The sequence below is a fragment of the Fringilla coelebs genome (genome assembly GCF_963513975.1).
Source record: "Fringilla coelebs genome assembly, chromosome: 13".
Classification (NCBI taxonomy): Eukaryota; Metazoa; Chordata; class Aves; order Passeriformes; family Fringillidae; genus Fringilla; species Fringilla coelebs.
In genome coordinates this window covers 13,380,806-13,407,060 of record NC_140039.1, presented here as the reverse complement: position 1 = coordinate 13,407,060, position 26,255 = coordinate 13,380,806, and the positions used below count along the sequence as shown (strand labels likewise).

General features: G+C 60.8%; 5 protein-coding genes across 13 annotated transcripts in view; 1 reads left to right on the top strand and 4 right to left on the bottom strand.

Annotated features, from left to right (window-relative positions):
- The first annotated feature begins 281 nt into the window (after nucleotides 1-281).
- Nucleotides 282-3,621, top strand: CAMK1 (calcium/calmodulin dependent protein kinase I). The gene is made up of 12 exons (XM_084214685.1): nucleotides 282-352; nucleotides 777-890; nucleotides 1,607-1,738; nucleotides 1,951-2,025; nucleotides 2,094-2,232; nucleotides 2,319-2,445; nucleotides 2,543-2,618; nucleotides 2,713-2,825; nucleotides 2,929-3,007; nucleotides 3,105-3,192; nucleotides 3,278-3,404; nucleotides 3,482-3,621. Exons 2-12 carry the CDS (start codon nucleotides 805-807, stop codon nucleotides 3,535-3,537), a joined length of 1,098 nt encoding a protein of 365 aa, XP_084070811.1. The 5' UTR covers nucleotides 282-352; nucleotides 777-804; the 3' UTR covers nucleotides 3,538-3,621.
- Nucleotides 3,622-4,029: 408 nt separating this feature from the next.
- Nucleotides 4,030-5,712, bottom strand: OGG1 (8-oxoguanine DNA glycosylase). Its single transcript, XM_084214690.1, has 7 exons — nucleotides 5,494-5,712; nucleotides 5,126-5,412; nucleotides 4,870-5,049; nucleotides 4,605-4,783; nucleotides 4,387-4,528; nucleotides 4,245-4,294; nucleotides 4,030-4,170 (listed from the first exon to the last, which is right to left on the bottom strand). Exons 1-7 carry the CDS (start codon nucleotides 5,601-5,603, stop codon nucleotides 4,108-4,110), a joined length of 1,011 nt encoding a protein of 336 aa, XP_084070816.1. The 5' UTR covers nucleotides 5,604-5,712; the 3' UTR covers nucleotides 4,030-4,107.
- A 241-nt stretch (nucleotides 5,713-5,953) lies between these two features.
- On the bottom strand, nucleotides 5,954-17,780 carry BRPF1 (bromodomain and PHD finger containing 1). Of its 5 annotated transcripts, none has more exons than XM_084214648.1 (13): nucleotides 17,062-17,780; nucleotides 15,217-16,176; nucleotides 12,857-13,013; nucleotides 11,642-11,773; nucleotides 11,174-11,302; nucleotides 9,929-10,241; nucleotides 9,149-9,463; nucleotides 7,876-8,163; nucleotides 7,639-7,786; nucleotides 7,013-7,134; nucleotides 6,794-6,912; nucleotides 6,533-6,687; nucleotides 5,954-6,468 (listed from the first exon to the last, which is right to left on the bottom strand). In XM_084214648.1, exons 1-13 carry the CDS (start codon nucleotides 17,655-17,657, stop codon nucleotides 6,264-6,266), a joined length of 3,639 nt encoding a protein of 1,212 aa, XP_084070774.1. In that variant the 5' UTR covers nucleotides 17,658-17,780; the 3' UTR covers nucleotides 5,954-6,263. The 5 variants fall into 5 exon arrangements, with proteins under 5 accessions (XP_084070774.1, XP_084070773.1, XP_084070772.1 ...); XM_084214647.1 differs by having other exon boundaries at nucleotides 6,998-7,134; nucleotides 9,149-9,460; XM_084214646.1 differs by having other exon boundaries at nucleotides 6,998-7,134; nucleotides 17,062-17,779.
- A 580-nt stretch (nucleotides 17,781-18,360) lies between these two features.
- On the bottom strand, nucleotides 18,361-25,386 carry CPNE9 (copine family member 9). Of its 4 annotated transcripts, XM_084214675.1 has the most exons (20): nucleotides 25,063-25,386; nucleotides 23,558-23,598; nucleotides 23,427-23,473; nucleotides 23,118-23,221; nucleotides 22,894-22,933; nucleotides 22,243-22,319; nucleotides 21,964-22,027; nucleotides 21,744-21,847; nucleotides 21,559-21,663; nucleotides 21,156-21,197; nucleotides 20,988-21,063; nucleotides 20,864-20,917; nucleotides 20,690-20,751; nucleotides 20,363-20,409; nucleotides 20,100-20,281; nucleotides 19,788-19,915; nucleotides 19,570-19,672; nucleotides 19,436-19,493; nucleotides 19,218-19,291; nucleotides 18,361-19,104 (listed from the first exon to the last, which is right to left on the bottom strand). In XM_084214675.1, the coding sequence occupies exons 1-20, from the start codon at nucleotides 25,137-25,139 to the stop codon at nucleotides 18,952-18,954; spliced, it is 1,638 nt and encodes a 545-aa protein (XP_084070801.1). In that variant the 5' UTR covers nucleotides 25,140-25,386; the 3' UTR covers nucleotides 18,361-18,951. The 4 variants fall into 4 exon arrangements, with proteins under 4 accessions (XP_084070801.1, XP_084070799.1, XP_084070798.1 ...); XM_084214673.1 differs by lacking the exons at nucleotides 23,427-23,473; nucleotides 23,558-23,598; nucleotides 25,063-25,386 and having other exon boundaries at nucleotides 19,218-19,356; nucleotides 22,762-22,933; nucleotides 23,118-23,374; XM_084214672.1 differs by lacking the exons at nucleotides 23,427-23,473; nucleotides 23,558-23,598; nucleotides 25,063-25,386 and having other exon boundaries at nucleotides 22,762-22,933; nucleotides 23,118-23,374.
- A 167-nt stretch (nucleotides 25,387-25,553) lies between these two features.
- MTMR14 (myotubularin related protein 14) overlaps nucleotides 25,554-26,255 on the bottom strand; it is a 31,271-nt gene continuing 30,569 nt past the window's right edge. For both annotated transcript variants that reach the window (XM_084214668.1, XM_084214669.1), the window contains one exon: nucleotides 25,554-25,910. In XM_084214668.1, the coding sequence (XP_084070794.1) occupies nucleotides 25,733-25,910 (178 nt within the window). In that variant the 3' untranslated portion in view covers nucleotides 25,554-25,732. The remainder of the gene's footprint in view (nucleotides 25,911-26,255) is intronic.

Below are 26,255 nucleotides of genomic sequence, written 5' to 3'. Positions count from 1 at the left end.
GCTGGTGCTGGGCTCTTGCTGGGGAGGTGGGCGAGGAGTGCCGGGTCTGGGTCTGTCCTGCAACTCCACTCGTTTCTACCCAAGGAATGCCCTCGCATCTCCTCAATAGATGCACTTGGGGAGCGTGTGGGTGACGCCGCGCTCGCCGCCCTCCCTGCGCTTTTCCCGCGTGTCCACGCGCGCCCGCGGTCACGCGTGTCCCCCCCCTTCCCACCGCGGCCGAGCCGCCCCCTCCCATTGGCAGCGGCCGCGCGCTTACCCGCCCCTCACCGTGACGTCAGCGCTGTCCGGCGGCGCCGCGCCGGGAGGAGTCGCCGCTGCTCCGCCGCGGGGCCCGGGGCCGGGGCCGTCGGTAAGGGCGGGACGGGGCGGGGGCGGCGTGCCCACGCGCGGAGGTCGTGCCCACGCGTGACACTGAGTAGCGGCGGTGGAGCTGCGCATCACCCGCGCCACGCAGCTCTGCTCCCACTCGTGTCCCGCCCGGCGCCGCTGCGCCGGCTGGCGGGCGTGGGGAATGGCGGTGGGGACCCCCCGAGCACCTACGCGTATGTCTGGAGCCCTCCTGCTGCCTGCCCGCCCCGCACCCGCCCCATGGGCGGGCATCGGGAGGGTCCCAGCATGTTTCCCCACTGGGACAATCTGCGCCAAAACTCCTGCGTCGACACAGCTTGTTCCCATCACCCCAGGATGACAACCACCGCCCCGTAGCACCCTGTCATCCCCGTGTCCCCATGCCATCCCAGCACGCTGACAACCTGTCCCCACTCGTGTCACAGGTGGGAGTGGGTGGCCCTACAGGGCACCATGCCGCTGGGGCAGGATGGGCCCAGCTGGAAGAAGAGGATCGAGGATATTCAGCAGATCTATGATTTCCGAGATGTCCTGGGAACGTGAGTTGCAGACTGGGGTGACACACCAGTGACAGCCCACTTGTGGTGATGAGTCTGGCCCCTCAGGTTTTGCCCAACCTTCCATATGGAACCAGCTCAAACCCTTGCCCAAAGTGGGACTTGCATATGAGGGGACATGCTGTGGGGCACAGGTGCCACCTCCCTCTGGCACTGGCTGGTTCCTGGGCTGTGCTGAGGGTACCTGAGGGTGGTCCCCTGGCTGGCAGAGGGGTTCCTGGCAGTGCCCAGAACACGGTAAGGCTCTTAGGCTGGATTAGCAGGTTAATTATGTTAGAGCTTAGGGCCCAGGACAGTGTGAACACACTGCCTGTCCCTCCTGTCTCTTCCCCACCTGGGCACTGCCAACAGCTCTGGCTGGCTCCTGGGTGGCCTTGGGTGCTACACCATGGCACAGCAGAGGGCTACTGCAGCCCACGTGGGGACTCAGCCCCAGCACAGCTAGACCTCAGCAACACCACAGCCTTACCCTGCCTGATATGGGGATGGTGCTGCCACACTGGGAGGGCAAAGGGTTCCAGGCATCCTATCGCTGGCAGGGTCCATGTCCGGCCATCCCAGCCAGCCGCTTCTGCTTGCTTTTCTCCTATAAATAGCTGGACTTTCTGCCTGTCGCCATGACAATCATGGCATGGCGGCATCGGCAGCTCCGCTCCGGCTGGTGGCCGCCGTGCCCTGCTCATCCCTCACCCCCCCAGGGGGGCCTTCTCCGAGGTGGTCCTGGCAGAGGAGAAGGCAACACGGAAGCTCGTGGCTATCAAGTGCATTGCCAAGAAGGCACTGGAGGGAAAGGAGACCAGCATTGAGAACGAGATTGCCGTCCTCCACAAGTAGGGGCCGTCCCAGCACCAGGGTGGGGGGTTCACTCAGTGCTGCTCCCCCCACTGCCAGCACTCGTTGCTGCGTGTTATTGCCAGTGCCCAAAATAGCCAGCGGCGCGTGATGACCTGCGGCGTGGAGCCTGGCTGCTCCCTGTCCCCTGGGGGCTGGCGTGGGGGCAGCCCGGTGCCCTCTCACCACCCCTCTCTGCCTCCCCCTGCAGAATCAAGCACCCCAATATCGTGGCCTTGGACGACATCTACGAGAGTGGCACCCACCTCTACCTCATCATGCAGCTGTGAGTGACGTGGTGGGGCTCCCGAGGGGCGGGGGGGCCATGCTGACAGGTGCTGCCCATCCCTGCAGGGTCTCAGGGGGGGAGCTCTTTGACCGCATTGTGGAGAAGGGTTTCTACACTGAGCGGGACGCCAGCGCCCTGATCCGGCAGATCCTCGACGCCGTCAAATACCTGCATGACATGGGTATCGTCCACCGTGATCTGAAGGTGAGCAGCTGAGGGGGGACACACACAGCACTGTCATGGCACCAGGCAGGAGGAGACCCCACTGTCACCCCTCCCTCTCCTCGCAGCCCGAGAACCTGCTGTATTACAGCATGGATGAGGACTCCAAGATCATGATCAGCGACTTCGGGCTGTCGAAGATCGAGGGCTGTGGCAGTGTCATGTCCACAGCCTGTGGCACCCCTGGCTATGTGGGTGAGCGCCTACCATGGGCTGCCACCACCCTAGCTGTGGGGTTGGGATTCCCCCACAGGTTGGGGAATTCCCCCCTCACTGCTGCCTTCCCCCCCAGCCCCTGAGGTGCTAGCACAGAAGCCCTACAGCAAAGCAGTGGATTGCTGGTCCATTGGAGTCATTGCCTACATCCTGTATGTATTCCCCCTCCCACTCCCTTCCCCTCCTGGGGGCCTGGCACCTTGGGGCTGCCTGGGACCAGCAGCCCCCTCCCCACTGCCCCGCTAGGCTCTGTGGTTACCCCCCTTTCTATGATGAGAATGATGCCAAGCTCTTCGAGCAGATCCTGCAGGCAGAGTACGAGTTCGACTCACCCTACTGGGATGATATCTCGGACTCAGGTGAGCTGGGACCACCAGAGCAGTGGGGCCTGTGAGCCTGGCACAGCTTCACAGTACCCAGAGGAATAGAGGACACTCAGAGCTGCTCCATGCTCTGTTCCAGCCAAGGACTTTATCCAGCACCTGATGGAGAAGGACCCTGGCAAGCGATTCACCTGTGAGCAAGCCCTGCAGCATCCCTGGTAATGGGGAGACCTATTGCTGTCTGCCCTCCTCTCCAGCTCACCCCACAGCAGCCAGGGGATAGAGGTGTCCTGGCTGACTTCTGTCTTGCTCCAGGATTGCTGGGGACACAGCCCTGGACAAGAACATCCACCAGTCAGTGAGTGAGCAGATCAAGAAGAATTTTGCAAAGAGCAAGTGGAAGGTGAGTGTAGGGTGCTGGTGGGTGCCAGGGGGTGCAGCAGCCCCTCAGGCACCCCATACCAGCTGATGGACACTGGGGTCAGTAGCAAGCTTTCAACGCCACGGCGGTGGTGAGACACATGAGAAAGCTGCAGCTGGGAACCAGCCAGGACATCCCTGGGCAGACAACTCCCACAAGCCCCGGCGAACCGTTTGTCAGGGGGACCAGTAATGGTGAGCCCCAAACCCCCTATCCCCATCCCACACCCCTCAGGGCTGCCACCTGGATCTCACCCTGTTCCTCCCTGCAGGGTCAGAGTGTGGGCGCCCACCCACGAGCAGAGCTCAGCGTCTCCCACCAGACTGAGCACGGCCCCACACAGCTGCCTCCAAGGGGGTCCAGCCACGTGGGGTGGGGGGCTCTGCAGTGCAGGAGCAGGGGAGATAGTGTGTGGGCACCCTGCTTGGCTTGTCCTGGTTATGTGGAGCTGCCCCCACTGCAGCCTCACAGCAGAGTTCTGCGTTGGGGCAGGAGCACACCACAGAGCCCCCCAGCTTGGGGCTTTGTCCCAGGCCCCTTCCCACTCCCCTTCCCTCCCTCCACACCTGGCCTGGCACTGTCCCACACCCCCAACCCCAGCATGTTCAAGGACAATTTTCCAAATGGATGTTTCTATTTTATTGCTTGTAATAAAGGCAAGAGGCCAAAGGTGCTTGTGTCAGCTCTGCACTGAGGGAGTTGGACACAGCCCTGACCTCCCCAGCTTCACTGCTCAGGGCAGCAGCTTCCCCCGTGCACACAGTGGGCAAGCAACAGGCAGCTGCCCACACTGCTCCATCCCAGGCTGGCAGCAGGTGCAGTCTCACTCAAGTCTCTGTTCCTCCTGGGGTGTCCCTAGAGGAGCCCACCCCCATGGCTGTCCCAGCCTCAGCTCTCTCAGGCCTGATGCTGGCTGCCGGCTGGCTTCTGGCCCTTGCGGAGGTCGGCACAGAACAGGACCTGGAATGGGGAAGTAATGGGATGGGCATGGCTTGGGGTGGAGGGCAAGGGTGCCAGGAAGGGGGGGTACTCACTGCCTGTGCCCAGCCAGCACGAGGGCCCCACAGCTCCCGGAAGAAGTCACCTGCAGAACGAGGGTGAACATCAGTGTGAGGGTACACTTGCACCATCCACCATCCCTGAGGGTCCTTCATCAGGATGCAGCCCTGCCCTCACCAATCTCCTGGTAGGCCCGAGGGGTGAGGCTCTTGCTGCCCAGCGCCAAGCCATAGCGCTGCCGTGCAATGTGCCAGACGTGGGTGTCCACAGGCACTGCCTCCGCCTTGTCCAGGGACAGCAGGCACACACAGTCAGCCACCTGTCACCAGCAGCACCCAGTCAGCCCCCAGTGTGCTGGCCTCTGCTCCCTGTCCCACCCCTGTCCTGGCACCCACCTTGGCACCTACACCAGGCAGGGCACACAGCACCCTCCTGGCCTCGGCATAGGGCGCAGTGCGGAGCTGGCACAGCCCCTCGGGGCCGAGCCCCTCAGCAATGGCCCGCGCACTCCCGCTGACAAACTTGGCCCGGTACCCAAAGCCCAGCGCCCGCAGCCGGGCCTCGGCATCAGCACCTGGGGGAGGCACAGCAGAGAGACATGAGTGGGCACAGGCGAGGCCATGGCGATATGACAGTGGCAGCAGCGAGATGATGGTGGACCTGTGAGCGCCGAGAGGGATGGGAAGGCATGGAAGGGCCGGGAATCGAGGCAGCAGAGGCGGCGGCCGAAGGCCTGGCAGAGGCGCTCGATCATGGCAGTGATGCGGGAAACGTGGTTGTTGGAGGTGCAGATGAAGGAGAAGAGGCACTCGACGGGGTCCTGCCGCAGCACCCGCACCCCTGCAGGCAGGATGCCGTGAGGGGACGCCGAGCAGGTGCTACGGCCATCTCACGTAGCTCCGTGCGGCCGCCTCACCTGGGAAGTCAATGGCCACCTTGCGGAACAGGGGGTCGGCCGCCCCCCAGGCATGGTACAGGGCCGACAGCCCCACGTCCAGCTGGAAGTAGTCACGCAGGATCTGGTCCGTCTCTGCGGCGTTCAACTTCGCTGCTTTGGCGGGGCACCCATCCCGCTCTTCCTCCCCCTCGTGCTCATCCTCCTCGCCGTACACCGTGTACCAGAGCCGATCCCCGTCCTGCCGTAGTGTCCAGACGCGGCCCCCTAGCACACCCGTCCACGCCCCCGGGCTGCTCTCCCACCACCTGCCGCACACGGGGGGTCGGGGCCGGCTCGGACGCACCGAGCTGGGCCGGGGGACACCCGAGACGCCCGGGCTAGCTCACCGGAAGCTCTGTCCCGAGGAGAGCACCAGGTCCAGGCGCAGCTCAGCCGGCGGGCACGGCAACCAGCGCCACAGGGACGGGCAGGCGGAAGGGGCGTCCCGCAGCTTCATGGGGGCTGGGGAGCAACTGCGCGCCGCTGCCCGCGGGGACGGCGGGTGAAGGCACCGCCCTGCGCTGTGCCGCCGGCTGCCCCCCAGCCCCGGCCCAGCCCGGCCCCACACCTCCCCACACTGCCCCAGCCCGTGCCCCGGCCCCGCCACTCCCCACCCTAGATAAACCCGCGCGGGCGGAGCGCCCGCCGCTCCCCGCCCCAGCTTCCGCTCGCGGCCGGAAGCGGAGCCGGTCCCGCCGCACATGTCCGCTCCGCCCCCGCTCCCGCTCCCTCCCCGTCCCGCCCGCAGCTGCCGCGGCTCCGCAGTGGAGGTTTATTTTCTAAGAATCAATAGATTTTTTTCTTCCTTCAAAATAAATACAAACAACGTCCGAGCGCGGGGCCGGCCAGGGGCTGGGCCCAGGGGTGGGGGGCAGCACGGGGGTGCGGGGCGCGGGGGGCCGCCCTGGGGCACGGCGGCGGCCAGAACAGCATCCCGGGGAGCGGCGGGCTGGGGGGAGCGGGCACCGGGAATGGGAGAGTGGGGGGGGCACGGGGGACCGGCCCCAACCCTCCCGGTCCCCCGGCCCCCCGTGGGTGCAGGCCAGCTGCACGGGGTGGGGGTCACCGAGCCCCGTTTGCCCTGAGATTCGGCGGGGGTGCGGCTGGCGGCACCGGCTCAGTCGCTCTCGCTAGAGTCGCTGCTCTGCTCGCCCTGCACCTTGTTGCGGTGCTGCATGGCGCGGTGGTAGGCAATCTGCACCGACTTGCGGATGTTGGACTTGCGGCCCTCCAGCATCTTCTCTTTGTCCAGATCCTGGTTCACCCCCAGAGGCACCAGCTTCGTCCGGGGCAACCACTGCCTGTGGAGAGCAGGGGGCCACCTCGTTTGAGGGTTACAATCGTCTCTGGGGATCCCCCCCCAAGCCCTCGGTCCCTTGGCCTTACCAAGTACGCTTGTTGTCAAAGAAGAGGACAAGGTAGAGGTGCTCACGTGCTTCCTGAGTCATCTGCTCCCCCAGCTTCAGCACCTCCAAGGGGGGCACGGGGATGGGGACCCCATGGTGGAACATGCCTTCCCGCGGCATCTTGGGGTCAATGATCTGCAAAACGAGCAGGGGAGGGCTGAGAGGAGAACAGGGACCCCAAGAGCCAGTCTGCAGGGAGGGGACATGGATTTCAGGGGTCCCGATAACAGGCAGTACTCACCAACGCTGGGTAGGAGGGGTAACCCCGGCACTTAGCCCACACCAGGTCCAGGGCATCCAGGGAAGAATCCTCATCCTCAGACAGCCACCCTGCGCCACGCCCCATGCCCTTACGCACCACTGTACAGGAGGAGAGGGCAGTCAGCTGTGTCCCCCCGGGTGATGGTGCCAGCCAGGCACACAGCTGTGCAGCCCCAGTACTTACTGCCGTGCCCCACACCTCGTCCCGTGCCTACGGAGTAGGACTCGTTCTCTGTCCCTGATGTGTCCTCACTGCTGTCCTCTGGAAAGTTCACTCGGGAGAAGGAGGGTTTCCCTCTGCCCTGCTTGGAGGGTGTTGTGCTACAGAGACAGGGAACAGGGCTATCAGTAGGAGTCACATTAAGCTTCCAGAAACTGTTTTCCAGAGGGCCAGGCTGGTGGGACACCACAGCTTGTGGCCGGCACCTGCCAGCCTTGGCACCGGTAAGAAGGGATGGTGCTTCTGCCAGGGTGCAAGCCAGACCCTCACCCAGTTCCACCTGGGAGGACCAGAAGATTTATCATGCGAATTAGAGGTGCAGGCAGGAGGCTGCTGGAAGGGCCAATGACAGAGCAGCCACTATGCCAACAGGGAACTTCCCAGTTCATGCTTCCTACTAGCCCTTTGCTGCACACTTGCACCTTTAGGTTTTATATTAAAAAAGGCACAAAACCCACAGACTTCTACGGATTAGCAGCTGAGCTGCAGGATGAATGAGATGGGGACCACTGAATGGGGTGCTTGTCCAGAAACTTAAGGCTGAGAGCTGCCCACTGGCACCCTGGGCAGCACCGCTGTCAGCAGAGCTGGGCCAGGGGCAGTACCTGGTGCGGTCTGAGGCAGCACTGCTGCTGCTGCTGCTGCTGGACTCCGAGTCGGAGCTGCTCCGGGGAAGATTGCAGTCATTGCGGTACACCAGGAAGCTCTTCTTCACGGGCTGGTTCCCGCTGCTGAAACCGTTGGCTGGCAGGTCTGAAAAACACCCCAACAAAGAGCATCACCACTGCACCAGAGCCTGCCATGTGCTGCCAGTGGGACCACAGGTGCCCAGCTGCACTCACCCATGGTAGCGTCCTCCGTGGATTTGTCACTGTCACTGTCTGAGCTGGAGCTGGGACGTGGGCTTCGCCCTCGCTTCCTCTGCCGCTGGGAGGACCCCATTATTGGGAGCTGGGGGGGCCCAATGGGGCTGCTCCCATGCCCAGGAGGGATCTGGCTGTCTCGATTCTTTGGCGGGCGTCCTGGACGTTTTGGAGGGCCTGCAGTTTTAGGGTTCTTCTTGGAGAAGAGCACAGAGGTCCTCCTGCCAACTTCATGTGCTGGGGTAGAAGAAGAATTGGGACCCAGACCTGGAAGAGGGAGAAGGTGTCAGCTGCAGCCCTGATGGCAGGGACTGCATGGCAGTGGTATCATGAAACAGCTTTGTTTCTGGGCAACATTATCTCAGAAGATCCTCCCTCACTGTAGGAAGAACCTGCTTTTTCAGTGATTAGATGTCAGGACTGGGATGCAGAGGTGGCAAATGCACAGTGACACATGGTGGCTCTGCCTGGTGCTTTTGCTGTGCTCCCCACAGAGTCCAGCTCAGCATCTCCATCCAGGGAGCTAGCAGCTGACCTGTTCAACTCTCAGCCCGGGAGAGCATTTGGAGTTTAGCAGTCACTGCTGCTGCAACTCCCCCCCACATGCCTTCCGTCAGGAAGGGACACCAAAGGCAGCCTGCTCCATAATGCCCCTAGAAACTAGGTAACATGGCCAAGCTGGTAGGTCCTATCAGAAGGAAACAATCCACCTCAAGCCCACATCACACAGCTATAACTGTCAGTCTCTGAAACAGCATCCAGTTCCTTGACTGACAAAGAGATGAATTCACCAGGTGACTGCTCACCACAGCTGTGAGCACCTGCAACCTGCCAACCCTCCCCAGGGGCACACGCACATCAGGCTGCGGCTGTTCCAGACACAGGAGGCCTCCTTCATCCAATCCCCCCTGCTTGGCTGGCACAGCTCACTACAAACTATCCAGTGAGCAGGCTGGAAGGGAGGTATGATGTCTGGGGAGGCAGAGACATTATACTTGGCACCCACCCCAAGGGAGGCATTACAGGCAACAAGGAGTCCTCACAGGGGAATGCAGGATAAGGGACTGTCCCACATGAGGCCACCTGCCTCATTCCCATGGAGGAGTGAAGAATGAGGTGTGTGTGTAGGGAGCTGCCCACACAGTCCTCCTGCCTAAGGAGGCACCTGCCAGGGCAGCCTCTCCCCAGACAGGCCTGTCCAGAGGCAGCTCTCCATGGCTCCTCAGACTGGCAGCTCTGGAGGGAGTATTACCTTTGCCAGTCTCCTGGCTGCTGCTCTCCTCTGCAGCACTGTCTGTCTGCAGGTCCTTCTCACAGGGGTTGTGGGACTGCAGGACTCCCCTGGCAGAGGAGCTATGCCGCTCCAGCCCCTCCCGGCCCAGGTCCCGCGGGTGAGCGAGCTTCCGCCGTAGCACTGTGATCTCCTTCTTGATCATCTTGGCTCGGCGGGACCGTCCTATGCTCTGCTTGCCAGCGTTGACCTCATCCAGCCGCTCCAGCAGGATCTTCAGCTGCTCCTCCAATGGCAGGTGCTTCTGATTCTCTGAGAGCAGCAGCCGCACATCTTCTGGGGAAACAAAGAGGAGCAGATGGATGAAAGAAATTGGGAACTCAGCTGAGCTCCTCTACCTGAAAGGGCGAAAAAGGAGCTGGCATGGCACCAAACACTGTGGACCCTTTAGGAAAGTTATCCTAAAAGACCAAAGAAGGAGCCCTGTGGGAACTCAGGCAGTTGGGACTACTGGAGAAAGCAGGCTGATCAGCAGTGTGGGGAATACAATACATTGTCTGGAACAAGGATGCAACAGGAAAGAAAGGACACAGAGACAAACCACTGCCTAGAACCAACCTAATGGGGCTGGTAAGTATCTGGCTAGCAAAACCACCAGGTCTCCAAGGGAGTGGGGACACACAGCCCAGCATTCCATTTAACCTCCCAGAAGAGGCAGCTCAGACTCCTGGGTGCCTTGACTCTGCCCAGGCTTTACCTTTTAGTAGCCCTCGTACCCCAGGACAGGGACCGAGTACCCACCGTCCTCAATGTCTTGGATGTGAGCCTCTTCCACTGTTACACAGTGGGGGAAGTGCATGCCTGTCTCGAAGTCAATGCCCATCTTCTCTGCCTGCCGGCGAGCCTGCCGGAGCACGGCACCTCCCTGCTCCCGCAGACGGATGGCTGCCCGGTAGAAGATCGTGTCTTTGGCATTGTATTTCAAACAGTTGTTAATGATCAGGTTGAAATCCTCCTCAAAGTCATCGAAATTCAGATAGCGATAGGCTTCTAGATTTTGCTTCATTGTCTGAAAATCCATTGGCTTCTTGATGTGATCCAGGTAGTCTGGGACCTGCATGAGGAAAGAGCCAGAGCTAAGAGCCCAGGAGCCACAGTTAGCAGTACCTGCTCCAAGAAAACAGTTGTTAGAGGAATCAGGTATCACTCCCTGTGCTCTGCCCAAATGCACATCGGGGAATGCCGTCTGCTTTTGCAGCTTGAGGAACAGCAACGCCTCCGGAGTAGGAAGCCCATGTGCTGTGCTCAACCTGTTAGAGCGGATATGCACTCCGAAGCATTTTTACAGCTCCAGCACACATGCCAGCATCCTGTACTTAACTCCTGCCTGCAGGCAGCTGGGATCCAGTATGCTACATGTTATTCCCTGGAGAGGGTGCTGCAAGTGCAGCCCCAGGGGTGAAGGTGAGTGCAGAAAGGTAAAACAGCCGTCCAGGTGGCAGGTGAGATGGTGCAGCCTTCCTCCCCATCTGCTAAAATGCCTCCATGCTGACCTGCTGCCAGAACCTTGCAGAGACCATGTGAACTTTTGCCATGCTCCCAGGCAGGGACTCAGGGACAATCTCAAGAATTATCTCCCTTGCCTGTAGCATGACACTCTAAGGGTTCAAACCCATCTCTGTGCTGTGCTCAGTCACCCAGCAGAGGCCTTCACAAGAGGACAGGTAAGAGCATGCTGACTGCTAAGGGCTGGCACTTTACCTTTCCCAGTGGGAATCCCCAGCTGTTCACAGACCCTGGGATGTCACCAGTAACACACATACACACAGAGGAAGAGCCAAGTGCTGTGCCCCAGCTGTCACCAGCTCAGCTGTTTGGCATTTGGCTCACCCATGAGCAAGTGGTGCTGGCATGAGCCAACACCAGGCTGCTCAGGGTTCTTCTGGACCAGAACACACCCTGGGCAGCCCTTGGCACCAGCAAGGGACAAGTTTGAGTGAAATAGAAATCTGGGGAGGGGATTCTTACTTCGTAGATTTCTGTTACCTCAGACAGAGGGACCGGCTCACTGAAGATGTTTCCCGTGTCTTTCTCCTGCAGCTGCTCAAGCGTCTTGCGGAGGAGGATGAGGAAGGGTGTCAGCTGCATTTCCAGCGCCACCTGCTGCACTTTGATCTGAAAGAAAGGAACAAAGCAGGGCTGAGCCCCTGGCCCTAGCCAGGCAGTGGGGACTGTCCCCCAGAGCAGCAGTGCAGCCCTGCAGGACAGCAACCCCTCTCCTCTCCTTGCTGAGGGGTAGGGACCACCCCTCAGCCCCGTTTCTGGGGAGAAGAGGTGAAACACCGGCTCCAGCACCTGTGCGTCCCACCTGTGCCTTGCAGAGCAGCCACCTTTGCTCGGAGCCATCGGAGCAGAGCGCAGCACAGCCGAGGGGACCCCGGCACACCTAGAGCACTCTAAGGAGCCCCTGCTGATGCCCACCCCAGCAGCTCCCCAAGGAGGGGCAGTCGTTACCGTCTCTCTCTTGAGCTTCTCCCGCTTGCGTATCAGCTCCACCAGCAAGCGCGCACGCTCGAGGTCATGGCGCAGGCGCTGCCATGACTTCAGCTGTTCCTTCAGGGCCCAGTTCTTATCCTCAGTGTCTCTCTGTGGGAACATCAGAGACCATGAGCTGATAGAAGATGTGCTCCCATCTCCACCTTCCTGACTGTGTGCTGGGGCTCTTCTCTGGTAAGGGGAACCACCATGCCTGACCTGCTGGTGCAGCAAAGGTCACAGATCCTTTCTTGTAACCTAGGTAGGTGATCCAGTCTCACCTCTGGCAAGAGCTAAATACCTGCCCCTTGGTCATCAAGCCCTTAGGATGTCAGGAGGTGCACATCCTCAGCCTCTGGAAACACTCTTCCTAACATGACCAACTGACTGCCTACAGCTGCCCAAGAGGTCTATGCTGCTCACAGCTCTGACAAAGTGCAACAGCTCAAAAAGGGAACAACAGCTCTAGTTGCTTTCATTTCTGGAGCACCACAAAAATTACAGTTTTTATCCTGCCATAGCCAAAACTGAGCAGACGCAGCCTCAACTCTTCTCCAGCAAAAATAATAAGAGCAGGCAAAGGTAGGAGAAACCCCTGCCCAGTCACAGTCATCAGAGGGCTCAGAAAGAAAGATTTACAGCTCAGATGGGGAGCCAGAAGAAAAATCTTCCTCTCTGGCACCAGATCTCACATCTGTGAAGTGCTGACTGTGGGCTGGAAGCAGCACCCAGAAGGAGCACTCCTGGAGCAGTATCAGAAACTAGAAGAGATGCCTTGGTTCGGTCCAGACTGTTTCTGGAGAACCCTGGCCGTCTCTCTCAACACTGCCTGGCACAGTGGCCTCATACTAGAGCCATTTCTGACAGGTTTGCCATCACTACTGGCTAAATGCAGGCACAAGAAAGGAAATACCTTCAGCGTGGCAGCTTGAGAGGGCAGGATTCCCTTCTTGTGGCAGGCTGCCAGTGGCGTCGCTGCCTGGCAATTCTCTGAACACTGAGAGCGGAGGAGAAGGTGAAGCAGCAAAAGCAGCTGGGGCTGCCCTTTCCTCATCTGAAAGCTCATACCCCTGACCCCCATTCTGCACCTGCAGGCATTACATGCAGCAAAGGCTCCAAGCCCACAGCTCCAAAGGTGCAGGAAGCATGCACACAGCCAGGGTTCCCTGCAGCCCCCCAACAAGCAGCCCTTACCTGGTCGCAGTTTCTCTGTGACTGCAAGTGTGTCTGAAGGCGGCGGAGCAGGGGGACACCATTGCGGGACTGTCTCTTCAGAGTCCAGTAGCTATGCAGCCTCTGCATGAACTGACTCTTCCTCTGGATGGTTAAACGGTTTGTAATCTTACTGAGCCTGAGGAAAGGAGAAGAACCAGAGTCCACCAACAAATCAAGCCTGGCTGGTGCAGAAGAAGCCTTGGCTAGGGACATGTATCAGCAAGGCCATCCCAGCAGAGGTGAGAAGCTCCTCAGGCAGAGGACTTTTCCATGGCAGGATTTTCTGTAACACCAAGTCACACAGCCTAGGCACAATAGAGGATGCCAGGAAATGTGCAGCCTTGCCTCTCCATAACACACTTTTCCTTTCTGCTTCCTGTCAACTTTCAGGCAAAGGCTAGGGCAGGTTGGAGTGCAAGACAGCCACACTGGGTGCTGGACCTTTAACAGCTCCCATGGTCCCTGAGACCACGAGTGCTATGGTGCTACTACCCCAAAACCATTATTTACCTGGCTGAGTGCCACTTGCTGTGATGGGGGGGTCTGGCCAAATGCTACCAGAGAAACTCAAACCCTGGCAAAGCACGAGGAGGGAGCAGGAGGCATGAGTACAATTGATGTCCCATCCAAGACTATCCTGAACAGCCCAGAACACCACGAAAGGGATTGCTTACTTCCTACAACAGCAGATAATCCAGAGGGGCTGGGGCAGCCTTGTTCAGCAGAGTTGGACAGAGATGCCCTGCTAGTAGAGTGACAAAGGGATGAACCCTCAGCATCTCCCTTCCTCCCAGGGACAGCTTTTCCCAAGGGATGACTCAACCTCCATCAGCCTCAGCTGAAGAGACTGGGGACAGCAGCCTCATATGCCATCACTGGCCAAGCACAGCTCCCCCAGGAAGACATGCGGCATTCTGGCAACAGCCTCTGAAGAATAATTATCCCAACAGGATTCTAGATCAGTGTATTTTCACTGTGAATGCAATAGCAGCAAGACCCTACAAACTGCCAACATGTCCACACATAAGAAGAAAAAGAGGCTCTTGCTATGGAGCAAGCCCTGAGTGAGCAAAACCATAAGTCTGGGACACAAACAGACCATGGTAAAAAGCCAGCAGCCTTGTGGCAGACCTGCCTCCCCAAGTCACCAGAATGCGGCCCAGAGAGCATAGCCCATGGCTTCCATGTGCTCCTATCCAAGTGCACAGGAGTAAGTCTTGAGGGTCTAAGGGTCTTGACAGTGTCCCATGGTCACAGCCCCAGCACAGCTCCTGCCATAAGAAGGAGACCTCAGCAGTTCAAGATTGGTGGTTCACCACCATGCTTCCATGCTCAACCTGTGCTCAACTGGGTGTCACCTGCTGCAGGGTGACAATGAGATCCAAAAACATCCTAGGATGCCCTTATGTGCTTTTACATGCTGTTGAGGACATCCAGAGCTATAAACACTGACAAATTCTGGCAAGGCTCTTAGCTGCTCTTGTTTTGGGATTTGCACCTCAGCCAAACAATCTAACAAGAGCAAGGCACGAAGCAGTTGCAACTGTAACTAGAGGGTGTTTGCACCTTCCCATGAAACCACAGGTTTGGAACCAGACAGAAACATAGCCCCTTGTGAGGCCTCACACTGGGGAGTCAGACTTAGGACCTCGGAGTCCTGGTGTTCTCCAGCCATCCCTCCTCACAGACAGCTTTCAGCACCCGTGGCTGCCCGGCCCTGCTCCAACAGGCAGCGCTGAAAGGGAGCAGCAGCTGCTGTGCCTGGCAGAGAGCACCGAGGAAGCCCAGCAAGGAGTACGTGGCTGGTGGGATGGATGAGCTCTGCTCAGCAGAGCACAGGGATCCCGATCCCAGACCTCTCTGCTCCAGAGCCAAAATAACCCCAGGATTAGCCCATTTCCCAGGCCTGAATCACTCCCACACTTCTGTATTTTGCCTGACACAGCCTCAGGAGAAAACAGACCTCAGCAGAAAGGAGAGCAGTTCCCTCCTCCCCGCCTCGTTTACTCCAGTGCCTGAGGTCAGCGCAACAGGAAAGGAGTGCTGGGAACCTCCAGCTGCTTCCTGACGCATCCGGCCAAGTTCATGCTCTACTGTTAAACTAACAGCAGCTATTTCCTGCCCTGCCAAGGGCCCAGGAACCTTTGCAGGGCAGTGCAGGGCCCTGTCTCTCTGCAGGACTCCCAGAGGAAACCAGCACAGCCCTCTGAAGCAACAAAGTGAAAGTACCTGTGCAAAAAGCTAGGGAGGGGAACAGGATGTCCACATGGGAAGGAGGATGCAAAGCATGGAGGAAAGGAGAAATTTCTCCCCAGCCCAGGGAGGGCGGCAGGTCATACCTGTGGGGGGGGATGCAGGGCACGGAAACCACAGGTGCTGCAGCTCGTTTCTCTGCCAGGATCTTCCGTGCCTTCTTCATCTTGATCCTAGACTTGGCCTTTGCTTTTTTGACTTTCTCAGAACTCCAGCCCTTCCCCTCCTCCTCTTCCTCCTCATCCTCCTCTTCCCCCTCACTGTGGGAGAGGGCAGGCAGCCTGCGCACGGAACCTGGCGGTGTGTGGATGTCGCAGTAGGCAGTTTTGCGCACACTGAAGGAGGTACCATTGGCCCCCGTCTCCCTGACGGGCTCCATCTTCATGTACAGCCCGGCCTGCTGGGCACAGGTGACGTGGAAGGCAGTGTAGCAATTGGCTTTGTGACACTGGATGCAAGCCCCAGAGCCACGCTGCTTGCAAATGTAACAGGTCAGCTTCCAGCGTGCGGGCGGGATGTGCTCGATGCTGTCGATGGGCTCCAGGAAGACGGTGTTGGCAAAGCACACCTCGGGGATCCAGAGGGCACAGACCACGTGTGCCCAGCGCCCATCGTCCGTCTGCTTGAAGGCCCCCCCCTTGTTTGGGCAGAGGGCGCAGTCCACAGCGCGCGAGGGTGACTGCAGGCACCGTCTGCAGAGCCACTGTCCCTCAGGGATGTAGGGCACCCCATAGCACTCCTGGTGCACAGCCAGGTTGCACATGTCGCAGAAGAGGATGACGTTGCTGTTCTGGCACTCCCCGTCGTTGCAGATGCAGCAGACGGCATCCTCGTCCACCAAGGTGTTTGGGTCCCCCTTGTTGTGGCTCTCGAAGTAGGACTCCTTCTCTAGCCGGTCCATCAGGTACTCAAAGATCTCCTGGGGAATAGGACTCACGCCTTCGTTCTTCCGCCTCTCGTTCATGATGTCCAGCCAGATGTAATCCTCCTCATCCATGTCGTACTCCACCTCCTCATCCAGCTCCTCTGCCGACTTCTCAATGTACCTGGAAGGACAGCATGGGAAAGTAAGGCCATGTTTGACACGTTTGGAGCTGCTGAGCCCCAACTCCAGGATTTGTCTGTGACTGAGGGAATTTTCAAATGCTTCAGCTGAGCCATAAGCCAAAATAAAGAAACAGGGACAAAGCAGGAATGTGCACAAGTGGAAGGTGCTGCTGCACCCTGACTAGCACAGCGGCACAACAGCAGCGTGGAGACAAAACAACACTGGTCTAAGGAGCAAGGTCAGGCCTTGGAGACTCATCAGTACAAGGAAGGAGCCTGCATGGGCCACCCAGCAAGTGCTAGTGCTCTGGAGGCAACAGGCTCACAACCAAGACATGATAACCATGCATGGAGGTGCCATGTTTCATTAATTCTGGTTACGGGGCTCTGTTAACTCCTGCCTGAGGTATTAACTGGTGCCACTGCATCCACCAAATCTCTCACAAAGTACTGTAAGAAAACAATTAAGAAGTATGCCCACAGACAGATCCTACAGGTACACCTTGGTGCTGAAGGGCTCTGAAAATATCTCAGCATACCACCAAAGAGAGACTGCGAGGCAAAAGGACACATTTGGGTTTTGTTTTGATTTTATGTGCTGTTCCAGCAAGGAAAGAGCACAGCAATCAAACTGCTGGCAATGACCTAAGCAGCAACTGAGAGCTCTGTAGATGCACAGACCCCTCAGAACTGTGATGTGACACCAGGCAGAGCCCCAGGAGCCAGAAGCCACGGAACTGCCACTTCTGTGAGACCTGGGAGAGGGAGACAAAGGCCATTTCCAGGAGCCACAGGCAAGCCACTTGAACAGAGTGGGGCCAATTCCACCTCCAAACCCAGGGCATGAGCCTAGGAGTCTCCTTGCACCCAGCCACGGACAATACCTGTAGTACGAGGTGGGACGAGGCGGGGCGTCAGGGGTGTCCTGCTCCAGCTCTCGGTACACCACCTCGGGCAGCTTGGGGGTAGTGCTGGCCGAGGCGTTGTGGTGATGGTGGTTGGAGTCCTTGCGCTTCTCCTTGTTCTTGTGCTTCCCAGATTTGGGCGGGACGCTCTGCGTCTCCGTGTTCTCCTTATTGCTCCCATTCTCGGGCACCTCCTCGGGAACATCCTCGTCCTCGGACACCACGTCGAGGTTATCGAAGATGCTGATGCGGTGAACGCGGCCGTGCAGGTCCACCTCCACCATGCGCTGGGCCTGGGCGTAGGTCATCACCTCTCGGCCGGGAGACTGGGAGGTCTCGGAGGGGCTGGGCGACTGCTTGTTGGCGGCGCGGGCCTGGCGCCCCTTCTTCTTGTGCTTGCGCAGGGGGGTGTGCTGGGGCAGAGGCGGGTTGTCGTGGTCATAGTGGTACAGGTGGTACTCGATCCCGCTGTAGCTCTTGTAGATCTTGCGGCAGGTGCCCACCGGGCACTCGTAGGGCGGCTTGGTGGCCCGCAGGTTGTGGCAGAAGGTCTTCACGTCGAAGTCTACGCCCATGGCGGGGCCGCGGGGGGCCGAGGCCGGGCCGGGCCGGGCCCCCCGCCCCGCCGCCCCCTCCCCGGGCCCCGGCCGCCCTGCCCTGGCTCCCCGCTGCCCGCTCCTTCCCTGCGGCGGCGCTCCCCGGCGCGGGGCCGCGCTCAGCGGGCGGGCGGCTCCATGGGCGGCGGCGGTGGCGGCGGCGGCGGGCCCGGGCCGGCCCCAACAATGGAGCTGCGGCGGCGCCTGGCGCGGGGCGGCCGCTGGGTAAAGCGCCGCGCCGCCCTTAGCAACCGCACTTTCGCCACGGCACCGCCGGGCAGCAGCACCGGGCGGGACCGGCGGCAGCGAGGACGGAGGGGACGGGGGAAGGCGGCGGCGGCAGCGACGATAGCGCGGGGAGGCCACGTGGGAACGGCGGGACCGGGCCGGGTCGCGCCTCAAGGGCGGTGACGAATCTGCCGCCTCGAATCACAGACCCCGCTGCCACCGCCCGGCCCCGCCCCAACCCGACCCCCTGGCCCCCTCACCCTTTCGGTCCTCCCGGTCCCTCCGGACCTCTCCGTCCCCCAAGTCACCCCAATTTTCAAGGTCCTCCCGGTTCCTCCGGCCCGGCTACACGCCCATCGGTACCTTCGGCTCCCTGGCCACCCCCGCCTCACCGGTTCTCCCGTCCCCCTTGCTCTCCCCGCTCCCCGTGCCCCAGCACGGCAGCAGACCCGGTTGAGCAGTTTATTTACAGTCGGTAACGCAGTAGAGACCCGCCTGCCCTCCGCCCCGGCACCCCCCGGCGGCGGGAGCCCCGGCCGTGCGGCAGGGCCTGAGGCAGGCCGGCCAGCCGGGTTAGCAGAGCCGGAGGAGGGGGCACAGGCAGGAGCAGGAGCGGGATGCAGGCAGGAATGGGGTGCAGGCAGGAGCAGGGCGAGGCCGCTACTCCAAGGAGCAGCGGGGCTGAGACCCCCGGCAGGCACTGAGGGTCAGCCTTTCCCTGGGGCAGAGGCCAGGCTGCTCTCCAGGGACACGCACACCGTGGCACACACCGTGTTCCCCCTGGCGTTGTCCCTGCCCGCACTGCTACGGTCGAGGGACAGTCCTGCCTTGCTGCTGGACATCGGGCAGGAGCAAGGGGCAGCCGAGGATGTCCAGCCCTGTGGTCTCGACTGCCAGAAGCAGGTCCCAGCCCTCTTTTGACCAACGATAGCAGCTGATTCTCTCCCTAAAAGGGGCCACATCTCCATGGTTAAGCCCTGGCCACCGGCAGAAAAAAGGTAACATATCCTCACCCCACCAGTCAGTCCCATGGCTCGTGGAAGAGCTACTCGGGATCTGCCCGGCGAGGCTTGATGTCACGGGTCTTCATGTAAGAGAGCAGCTGCTCAGGGATCTCAGCCAGCACGTCCTTGGCCAGGCGGGCCATGCTCAGCACCTGGTTGCCCGAGTCGTCCACGTAATCCCGAAATGGCACAAACTTTGAGGGCAAGAAGTTTGCAGTCAGGTTGGAAACTCTATTGCTGTGGGGTTCACCAAGGGGGACTGAGCATCTCTCACCCATAGCAGGTCTGGGTTCAATGCCAGACTTACCTGTACAATGTCCCTCTCAGCATACCGTCCCCGGGAAGACAACCGTACCTCATCACCGTCCAGCTCCTCCATGGCTGGGGGTGACAGCTGGTGTCACCAAGCCTCAGTGGGATGAACACCGGGGATGGAAACACCAGCCCTTTGGATGTCTTTGGCATCCCAGAGGAAGGGATAATGTTTCCATCCCTCCTTCCTGGTGTCCCCAAGTCCCAACTCACCCTCAAACTCAGCTGGACCTACTCCCACGATGATGATGGACATGGGCAGGGAGGAAGCCTGTGGAGCAGAGGCAGGGTGTCAGCCAGGATAGTGTCCATGTGAGGTGAACTCAGAGCAACAAGGGTGCACTCACAGTGACAATGGCTTCCTTGGTCTGTAGCATGTCAGAGATGACACCATCAGTGATGATGAGGAGGACGTGGTATTGTGAGCCATCAGTCACCTGGGCAGCTATCCTATGGAGTAAAGGGATGGGGGCCCTCAAGCACCCCACTGGTGTGGGGCAGTCGACCCTGTTGTGGGACAGATGGCATTTGGGGATGGCAAAGGGGACAATGCCCCAGTGCTCACCCAGCCACCTGGTTGATGACAGGAGCAAAGTTGGTAGGACCATAGAGCTGGACGGTGCGCAGGCTTTGGAGGTAGGACTCCAGCACGCCTTCAATTCCAGCACAGCTGGGGTTCTCCACATTGTTGTTCTGGGGGACAGAGATGGGGCACTTGGTGGGGGACCACAGCTCCTGGTGTCCCCCAGGCTGTGGGATGCTGGGACAGAATGTTGCCCTCCCTGCCAAGCTGCTGTGGGCACCCCCAAGACCAGCTCTGCCCCACAGCCAGGGGATCTGGATTCACTCTCAGCCCCATCCCACAGGGAGGGCGCACCAGAGGAAACTGGTGGGAGATCTTGCCATCAGGTGGGACTTTGGCACCAAAGCCATAGGCAGGGAAGAGCTTGTCACTGTCGTAGTCCTGGATGATTTCCCCCACTGCCTTCAGTGCAAGGGCATAGGCGCTCAGCTGGTAGGGGCTCACGTAGTGCAGCGAGGTGGGCTGTGATGGCAACCCTGCAGCACAGTGCCCATCACACCTGCCCCATGGCCAGCCCCACCGTGATGGGGACCCCCCCACACACCAGGTGCACTCACCATTGGAGGCCGTGAAGTCAATGGCAACAGTGAAATTCAGCTGCGTCCTTAAGGGGGAGAGTGAGGGAGGCTGCCGGCCCCATGGCACAGGGACACCATCTTCCAGCCCCACAGTGCTGGAGTTTCCTTGCCCAGACCCATTGCCTCGGCCCCCATTCCCCAGCCAGCACCCCACAGCCCCATGTCACTGTTCTGCATCTACTTCCCAGCCCCAGTACCCCCTTGTCACCCCCAGGCTGAACCTTCACTGTCACCACTGTCCTTGCCCCGAGACTCTCAGCCATGTGGGATCTCGAGGAGCTGGGGGGCTCCCGGCCCCCCACTCACCCGCCCCGGATGTAGTCAACGAAGGTGAACTCAGACTCAACAGAGAAGGAGAGCAGTGTCACCTGTGGGCACAGGGGATCAGATCTGGAGCCCCTGAACCTGGCACACACAGCAGGTGGAGCCATACCAGCCCCTGGAAGGCAGGAGGCCCAGGAACTCCCCAGCCCCACTCACAGTGCCAGAATTCACATATTTCTTCTTCTTGCATTTCTTCCGGGGATTCAGCACCTGCAGGCACAGGGGTGAGTCAGTCCCAGCATGGAGTTCACCCTGCTCTCACCCTGACCCACCACCCTACCTCATACACTGTGAACTGACTCTGTGCTCGAGAGAGCTCCCGGTAGCTGGTGGCAAATTCCCCAATGAAGTCGTGGCTGCAGGAGGAACACAGGGTCAGTAGGGCCAGGCACCTGGATGACAGGTGCCCTGGGAAGCTTCAGCAGCACCCTGGTGTCCCTTCCCTCACCTCCCATCCCGGTCCCAGTCGTACACATCTATCTTCACCGTCCTGAAAGTGAAGGCACACAGTGGGTAAGCCACCAGCCAGGCTCGCACAGCCCCTCCAGCCCCTGATTTAGGGACACCCAGGCCCACAGCTCAACCTGCAGAGGCACCCTGCCCACCAACTTCCAGCAGAGCTGCCCAGCTTGTGGCTCTGCCAGGAGGGAGCAGGAAATTTGGGTCATGGTGGGGGCCCTGTAAAGGAGGGGGATGCTTTTATGTAATTTGGGTTGCAAAAGAGAAAAAAACCCAATCGGGACCCAATTCTGAGCTGCCTGCCACTGCGGGGCCAAGCCCACAAAGAACTGCTCATAGCCTGCTCTGGCCCCATGGCTGCCTGTGTCCCTGTCCCATCCCTGTTCCTGTACCGGTCGTAGTCGCCGTTGCAGAGGGCGCGCACGGGGATGGTGAAGGGCTGCCACACCGGGTTGAGTGTGTTCTTCACCACCTCTGTCTTATGGCAGATAGTAAAGCTGGGGGGACAGGGCAGGGTTGGGCCACGCCGTCTGGTGACGCTGGCACCCTGTCTGCCCCACTGGGTCCCTGTGCTCACGTGCCATCCTCATTGCTACGATAGAAGACGAGGAAAGGATCGGATTTTCCAAAGAAGTCCTTCTTATCCAGCTTGTTGGCACACAGCTGCATTGTGACGATGTCCTAGGGGCAGGGACTGTCACTGCCAGCCACCTCCTCACCCCTGGCACCAGCAGCTTCTGTACTGAGGGACCAAGCAGCAGCCCTCTCCACCCTGCAGCCGGTACATGGGTACTCACCCTGCAGTTGCTCAGTTCCTCAGCCATCAGCAAGATAGTCCCACACCGCTTCCCTGGGACACCCCTGGAACCAGAGGCACAGTCAGCTTGGGGACAAGGAGGACAGTTCAGGGACAAGAGAAGAGGTCAGGGTTGGGGCTTCTGTCCCACAGCTGGTCGTGCTTGGCAGTGTGATCAGAATCCCCAGCACAGGACATGCAGGGAGGGGTCCAGTGGAGCAGGTGGTAAAGACACTGTGTGGGACCCTCCCGCCTCACCTCACCAGAGGGTGTGACTCACGTTAGGGGTCTTTCCAGGCGTCCCCGCTGGGACCCAATCACCTCTCCCAGTGCCACAAATGCCTGCCCCAGCAAGTCCTGTGCCCCAAACAAAGCACTATGAGACCATGGAGGGCGGTTGCCCCAGTTCCCTACCACCCACACCCACCACTTTCTCTCCTAATGCCACCAATCTGACTCTGGGCCACCCAAGTTTCCTGAAGCTACACTGTGACCCAAGAGCCACCTTGCAGCCCAGGACCCATTGTGCATCCCCAGGACTACCGAGGTGCCCACTCCATGTGCCTTACACTCATTCTGTGCCCCCAGGGCCAGCCCACATCTCTGGACCCATCCTGTGTACCCCCCAAACTGCCCTCCATGCCCTGACCTGTTCTGAACCCCTTGTGCCACCCTAGACCCATCTTACCCCTCAAAAGCCAAAGCTATGGAGTGTCCTGGCCCCATCCCGCCCCACCCGGCACTCCCAGGTTCAGGGTTCCCAGGGCAGAGCAGGGGCTGGTGTGTGGCAGGCACGTACCTTCTGCCAGTCCCCACGGGGCATGGAGAGATGGAGAGCAGGTTAGAGCCCGCTGAGGGGCACTTGTCCCTCCCCGACAGCACCCACACAGGACACAGCCTCGGGGTGTCCCCCGGCACAGGCTGTGCTCACCTGCTTTAAAGTGGAGCAGCTCTTGGAGTCCACGTTGTAGCTGGTGTGGGAGAGCAGAGCCCTGAGCTGGTGCCTGCAGGGATGCTCCAGCACACAACCCCGCTTCCTCACCCATCCATGCTACTCGACACTGAATTCTTATTTATTATCCTTATTTATTACTGACTCGGTGCTTTGTTTCCACCCTCAGCGGGGCCAAGCCCTTCCCTGGCCACCCTACTCACACATCGAAGCGAAGGTTTTGCTTCTCCTCAAAGTAGTAGTCGAGGACGAACTTGCGGACAAAGTCGGGGTTCAGGGTGTTGTCAATCACCTCGGTGCGTCCGAACTGCAGGGAGAGGGGTGAGGGTGGCCCCCCCCAGGACCCGTCCCCATCACAGCTGCCTCGGCGCTAATCCCGGTGGGGGATTAGCGCTGCTGGCGGGGCCGGGTCATTAGCGTGGACGGGGAGGGATCATTAGCGTGGACACGGGTGGCCATATGGGCCCATTTAACCCAGCTGGGGATTAACCAGGAGAGGGGGCCACGCTCACCTCCTTCCACTCGCTGCTCCCCGAGACCTGCACAAAGAGGACCACCACTGCGGAGAGAGGAGCAGAGCCAGGCTGCCGTGCCGTGCTGTGTCTGTGCCATGCTATGCCCCCTGCCCGGCTCTACCACCCACCTGGGTCGGATTTGGAGAATGTGTCCATGTCCAGCAGGTTCCTGGGGGAAGAGCCAGGCATGAGCCAACCTGAGCGCCATCCACCTGGCCCAGCAACGGGTCCCCATGTCCATCCCCCTGATCACAGGTCAGCACCATGCCAGAAGGCCGTGCTGGCACCCATGGATAAGAGCATCGGCACTCCCAAGGAGACACGCTGGCTCCCTCTGCAAGGTTCGGTGGGGCAGCAGAGCAAGCGGCAAGCAGCGTCTCCAGCGCTGATGATGATTGAACATGACAGGGAACCCATTTACAGGATGAAACCTTCCCCGGTGCCGGCGGCGCCGGCTGAGTGCCCGCCGCGCCCCGGCAGCAGGAGCTTGGCTAATGGCAGGGTGCAGAAGTGAGAAGAAAGGAGACATTTGGAGCAGGGGCTGAGCAGCCAGTGGGCATCCCCCGACACACCTACCGGCAGAGCGATTGATCGTAGTCCTGTGCGCGGTGTGACACCGGGAAGTGTCGGGGGATGCTACCGGCTCTGCTGGGATACTTCCCGCACCCCCGGGGTGGCAGCACAGGGTGGGCTGGGGTACGGCCGGGGGCTGCGGGGCTGAGCCAGCTCCCCTGGCCCCAGCACGCAGGGGAGAGACCCCACCCTGGTCTGGGCTGGGTCCTCGGGCTGCGAAGCCGAAGGCTGCTCTCGGTTGTCTCCTGGTGTGACCCCCAGACCCTGCCTGGAGCTGCCCGGTCCCGTGGACCCACAGTTTCTCTGTCTGCTGTGAGGGAAGCTGGGAGCGGGGGCCAGGGCTCAGCCGCCGCGAGAGCACAACAGCCCCCGGCCCGGCGCAGAGTTTGCATAGCTCGGGGATGTGCTGGAGGTACCCACCCTGGTCGGGGCACACCGTGCCACAGGACCCCCGGCACGGGGACGCTACCCCTCAGCAGGACGCTGGTGCCTGTCCCTGCGAGCGGGACCCCCGGCCGCAAGCAGCGGTGCCTCCGACGGGCTATATTTAGCCGCCGGCAAACCGGCTCAGCCGCCGCCGCTTGATCGGCGGACCCTGGCCAGAAGCTGGGGCACAGAACAGCCCCTCTCCCGCTGCCACGTTCCCGGTCCTGTTGCCTTGCACCGAGCTCGCAGCCAGCGCTGGCACCCCGCGTCCCGCCAGCACCACCCACCTCCCACAAACATCGCCCCGCGAGCGGCCGTCCCGCACCCCAGCCGCCGTTGAGGGCATCGGGTCGCTTCACGTAGCCGTGCCCGGTGACAGCATCCCATGGGACCCCAGGAAGGGGACGGGACGGATAGCAGCAGGGCAGAGGGACGCTGGGCATACGCCCCGGCACCGAGAGCTACCCGGGGAGAGAGGAGGACGCGCAGCTCACAACGCCTCGAGCCAGGGGCTGAGCGGCGGGCAGCGGGACGCAGCGAGCAGCCCCGCCGCGCATCCCGGTGCGTTTCGCACCCACCCGTGCCCACGGACTAGCCGCCGCCCTCCCGCTCCCTCGCCCGGCTCCCGGCTCACCGGCAGGACACGGTGAGCTCCACCTTGGTGCCCGGCACGCTGCCGGCCGCCGGCTCCAGCGCTCCCGGAGCCGCCATCCCCGCCCGGGCGCCGCCGATGCTCCGCGCCGCCTCCTCCCGCGCCGCCGAGGAGGCGCGCCCGGGGGCGGGTACGGCACGGGCACGGCTCGGCTCGGCACAGGCACAACTCAGCACAGCTCGAGCACGACGGCCCTTCTCTGCCGGCAGCGGTGGCACCAACCCGGGCACCAGAGGGTTCGGCTCCTGGGGCTCTGCTCCACCGGAACGTCCCGCCCGCGATTCCCAGTCAGGGGCACAGGGAGCTCAGCCCCAATCCCGCCCCGCCGGGGGCTTCCTCCCAGGTTCGGTTCGGTGTTATTTCGGTGCCGACGCTCGCGAAGAGTGGGCCGGGCTATTTATAGTGAGCGGCTCCCCCGCGCCGCCCCCGCAGCCCCCGCCCGCAGCCCAGAGAGGAGGCAGGAGAGGGCACAGCTCGGGTCATTTACTGCAGAGACTCGCCGAAGACCCCGCACCCCCCCCAGCCCCAGGCAGGGGGGGCTGGCAGCGGGCGCTGGGTGCAGCAGGTGCCCGCACCAAGAAGAGGGTCCCAGGACTCTGCTGCGGGACGTGCCAGCCCCAGTTTTCCAGGCAGTGGTCTGGGATCGCTGTGTTCAGAGGGTGCTGCTGCCTCTCAGTCCCACGCCCCGCACAAACTGCTCGAGGAGGCCACCGATGGCCCCTGAGGGGCTGGGGGGCACGGCCTTTAGGCCGATGGTCCGGCTGTAGCTTGCCAGAAAGGCAGAACGCACTTCCTCCAGACGAGACTCTCGGTCACTTGCTGACACCAGTCTAGGAGAGAGAAGGGGAGGTCAGTGACTGCAGCCATTGCTCTCCACATCCCAGCTCTCACTCCTGACATAGGGCTGTGGTGCTCAAGGGGCTGCAGGGGCTAAGGCAGTGCAAGCCTGAAAAGGCTCTGTCCACAGAGCTGGTGGCAGCTGGTGCCACTGCCTCTTCATCCAACCCACGGAGCCAGCTGCAACCTCAGTCTCCTGCTCCCCCCATGGGGTTTCCTCCTTCATACACCCCACTGTCCCCTGCTTTTCCCACCACCATAGTGTTCATAAGGCTGCAGTTCATAAACAAAGCGGTGCTTTGGCAAAGTGGCTGCTGACATCAGTCCTTATGCCAGCT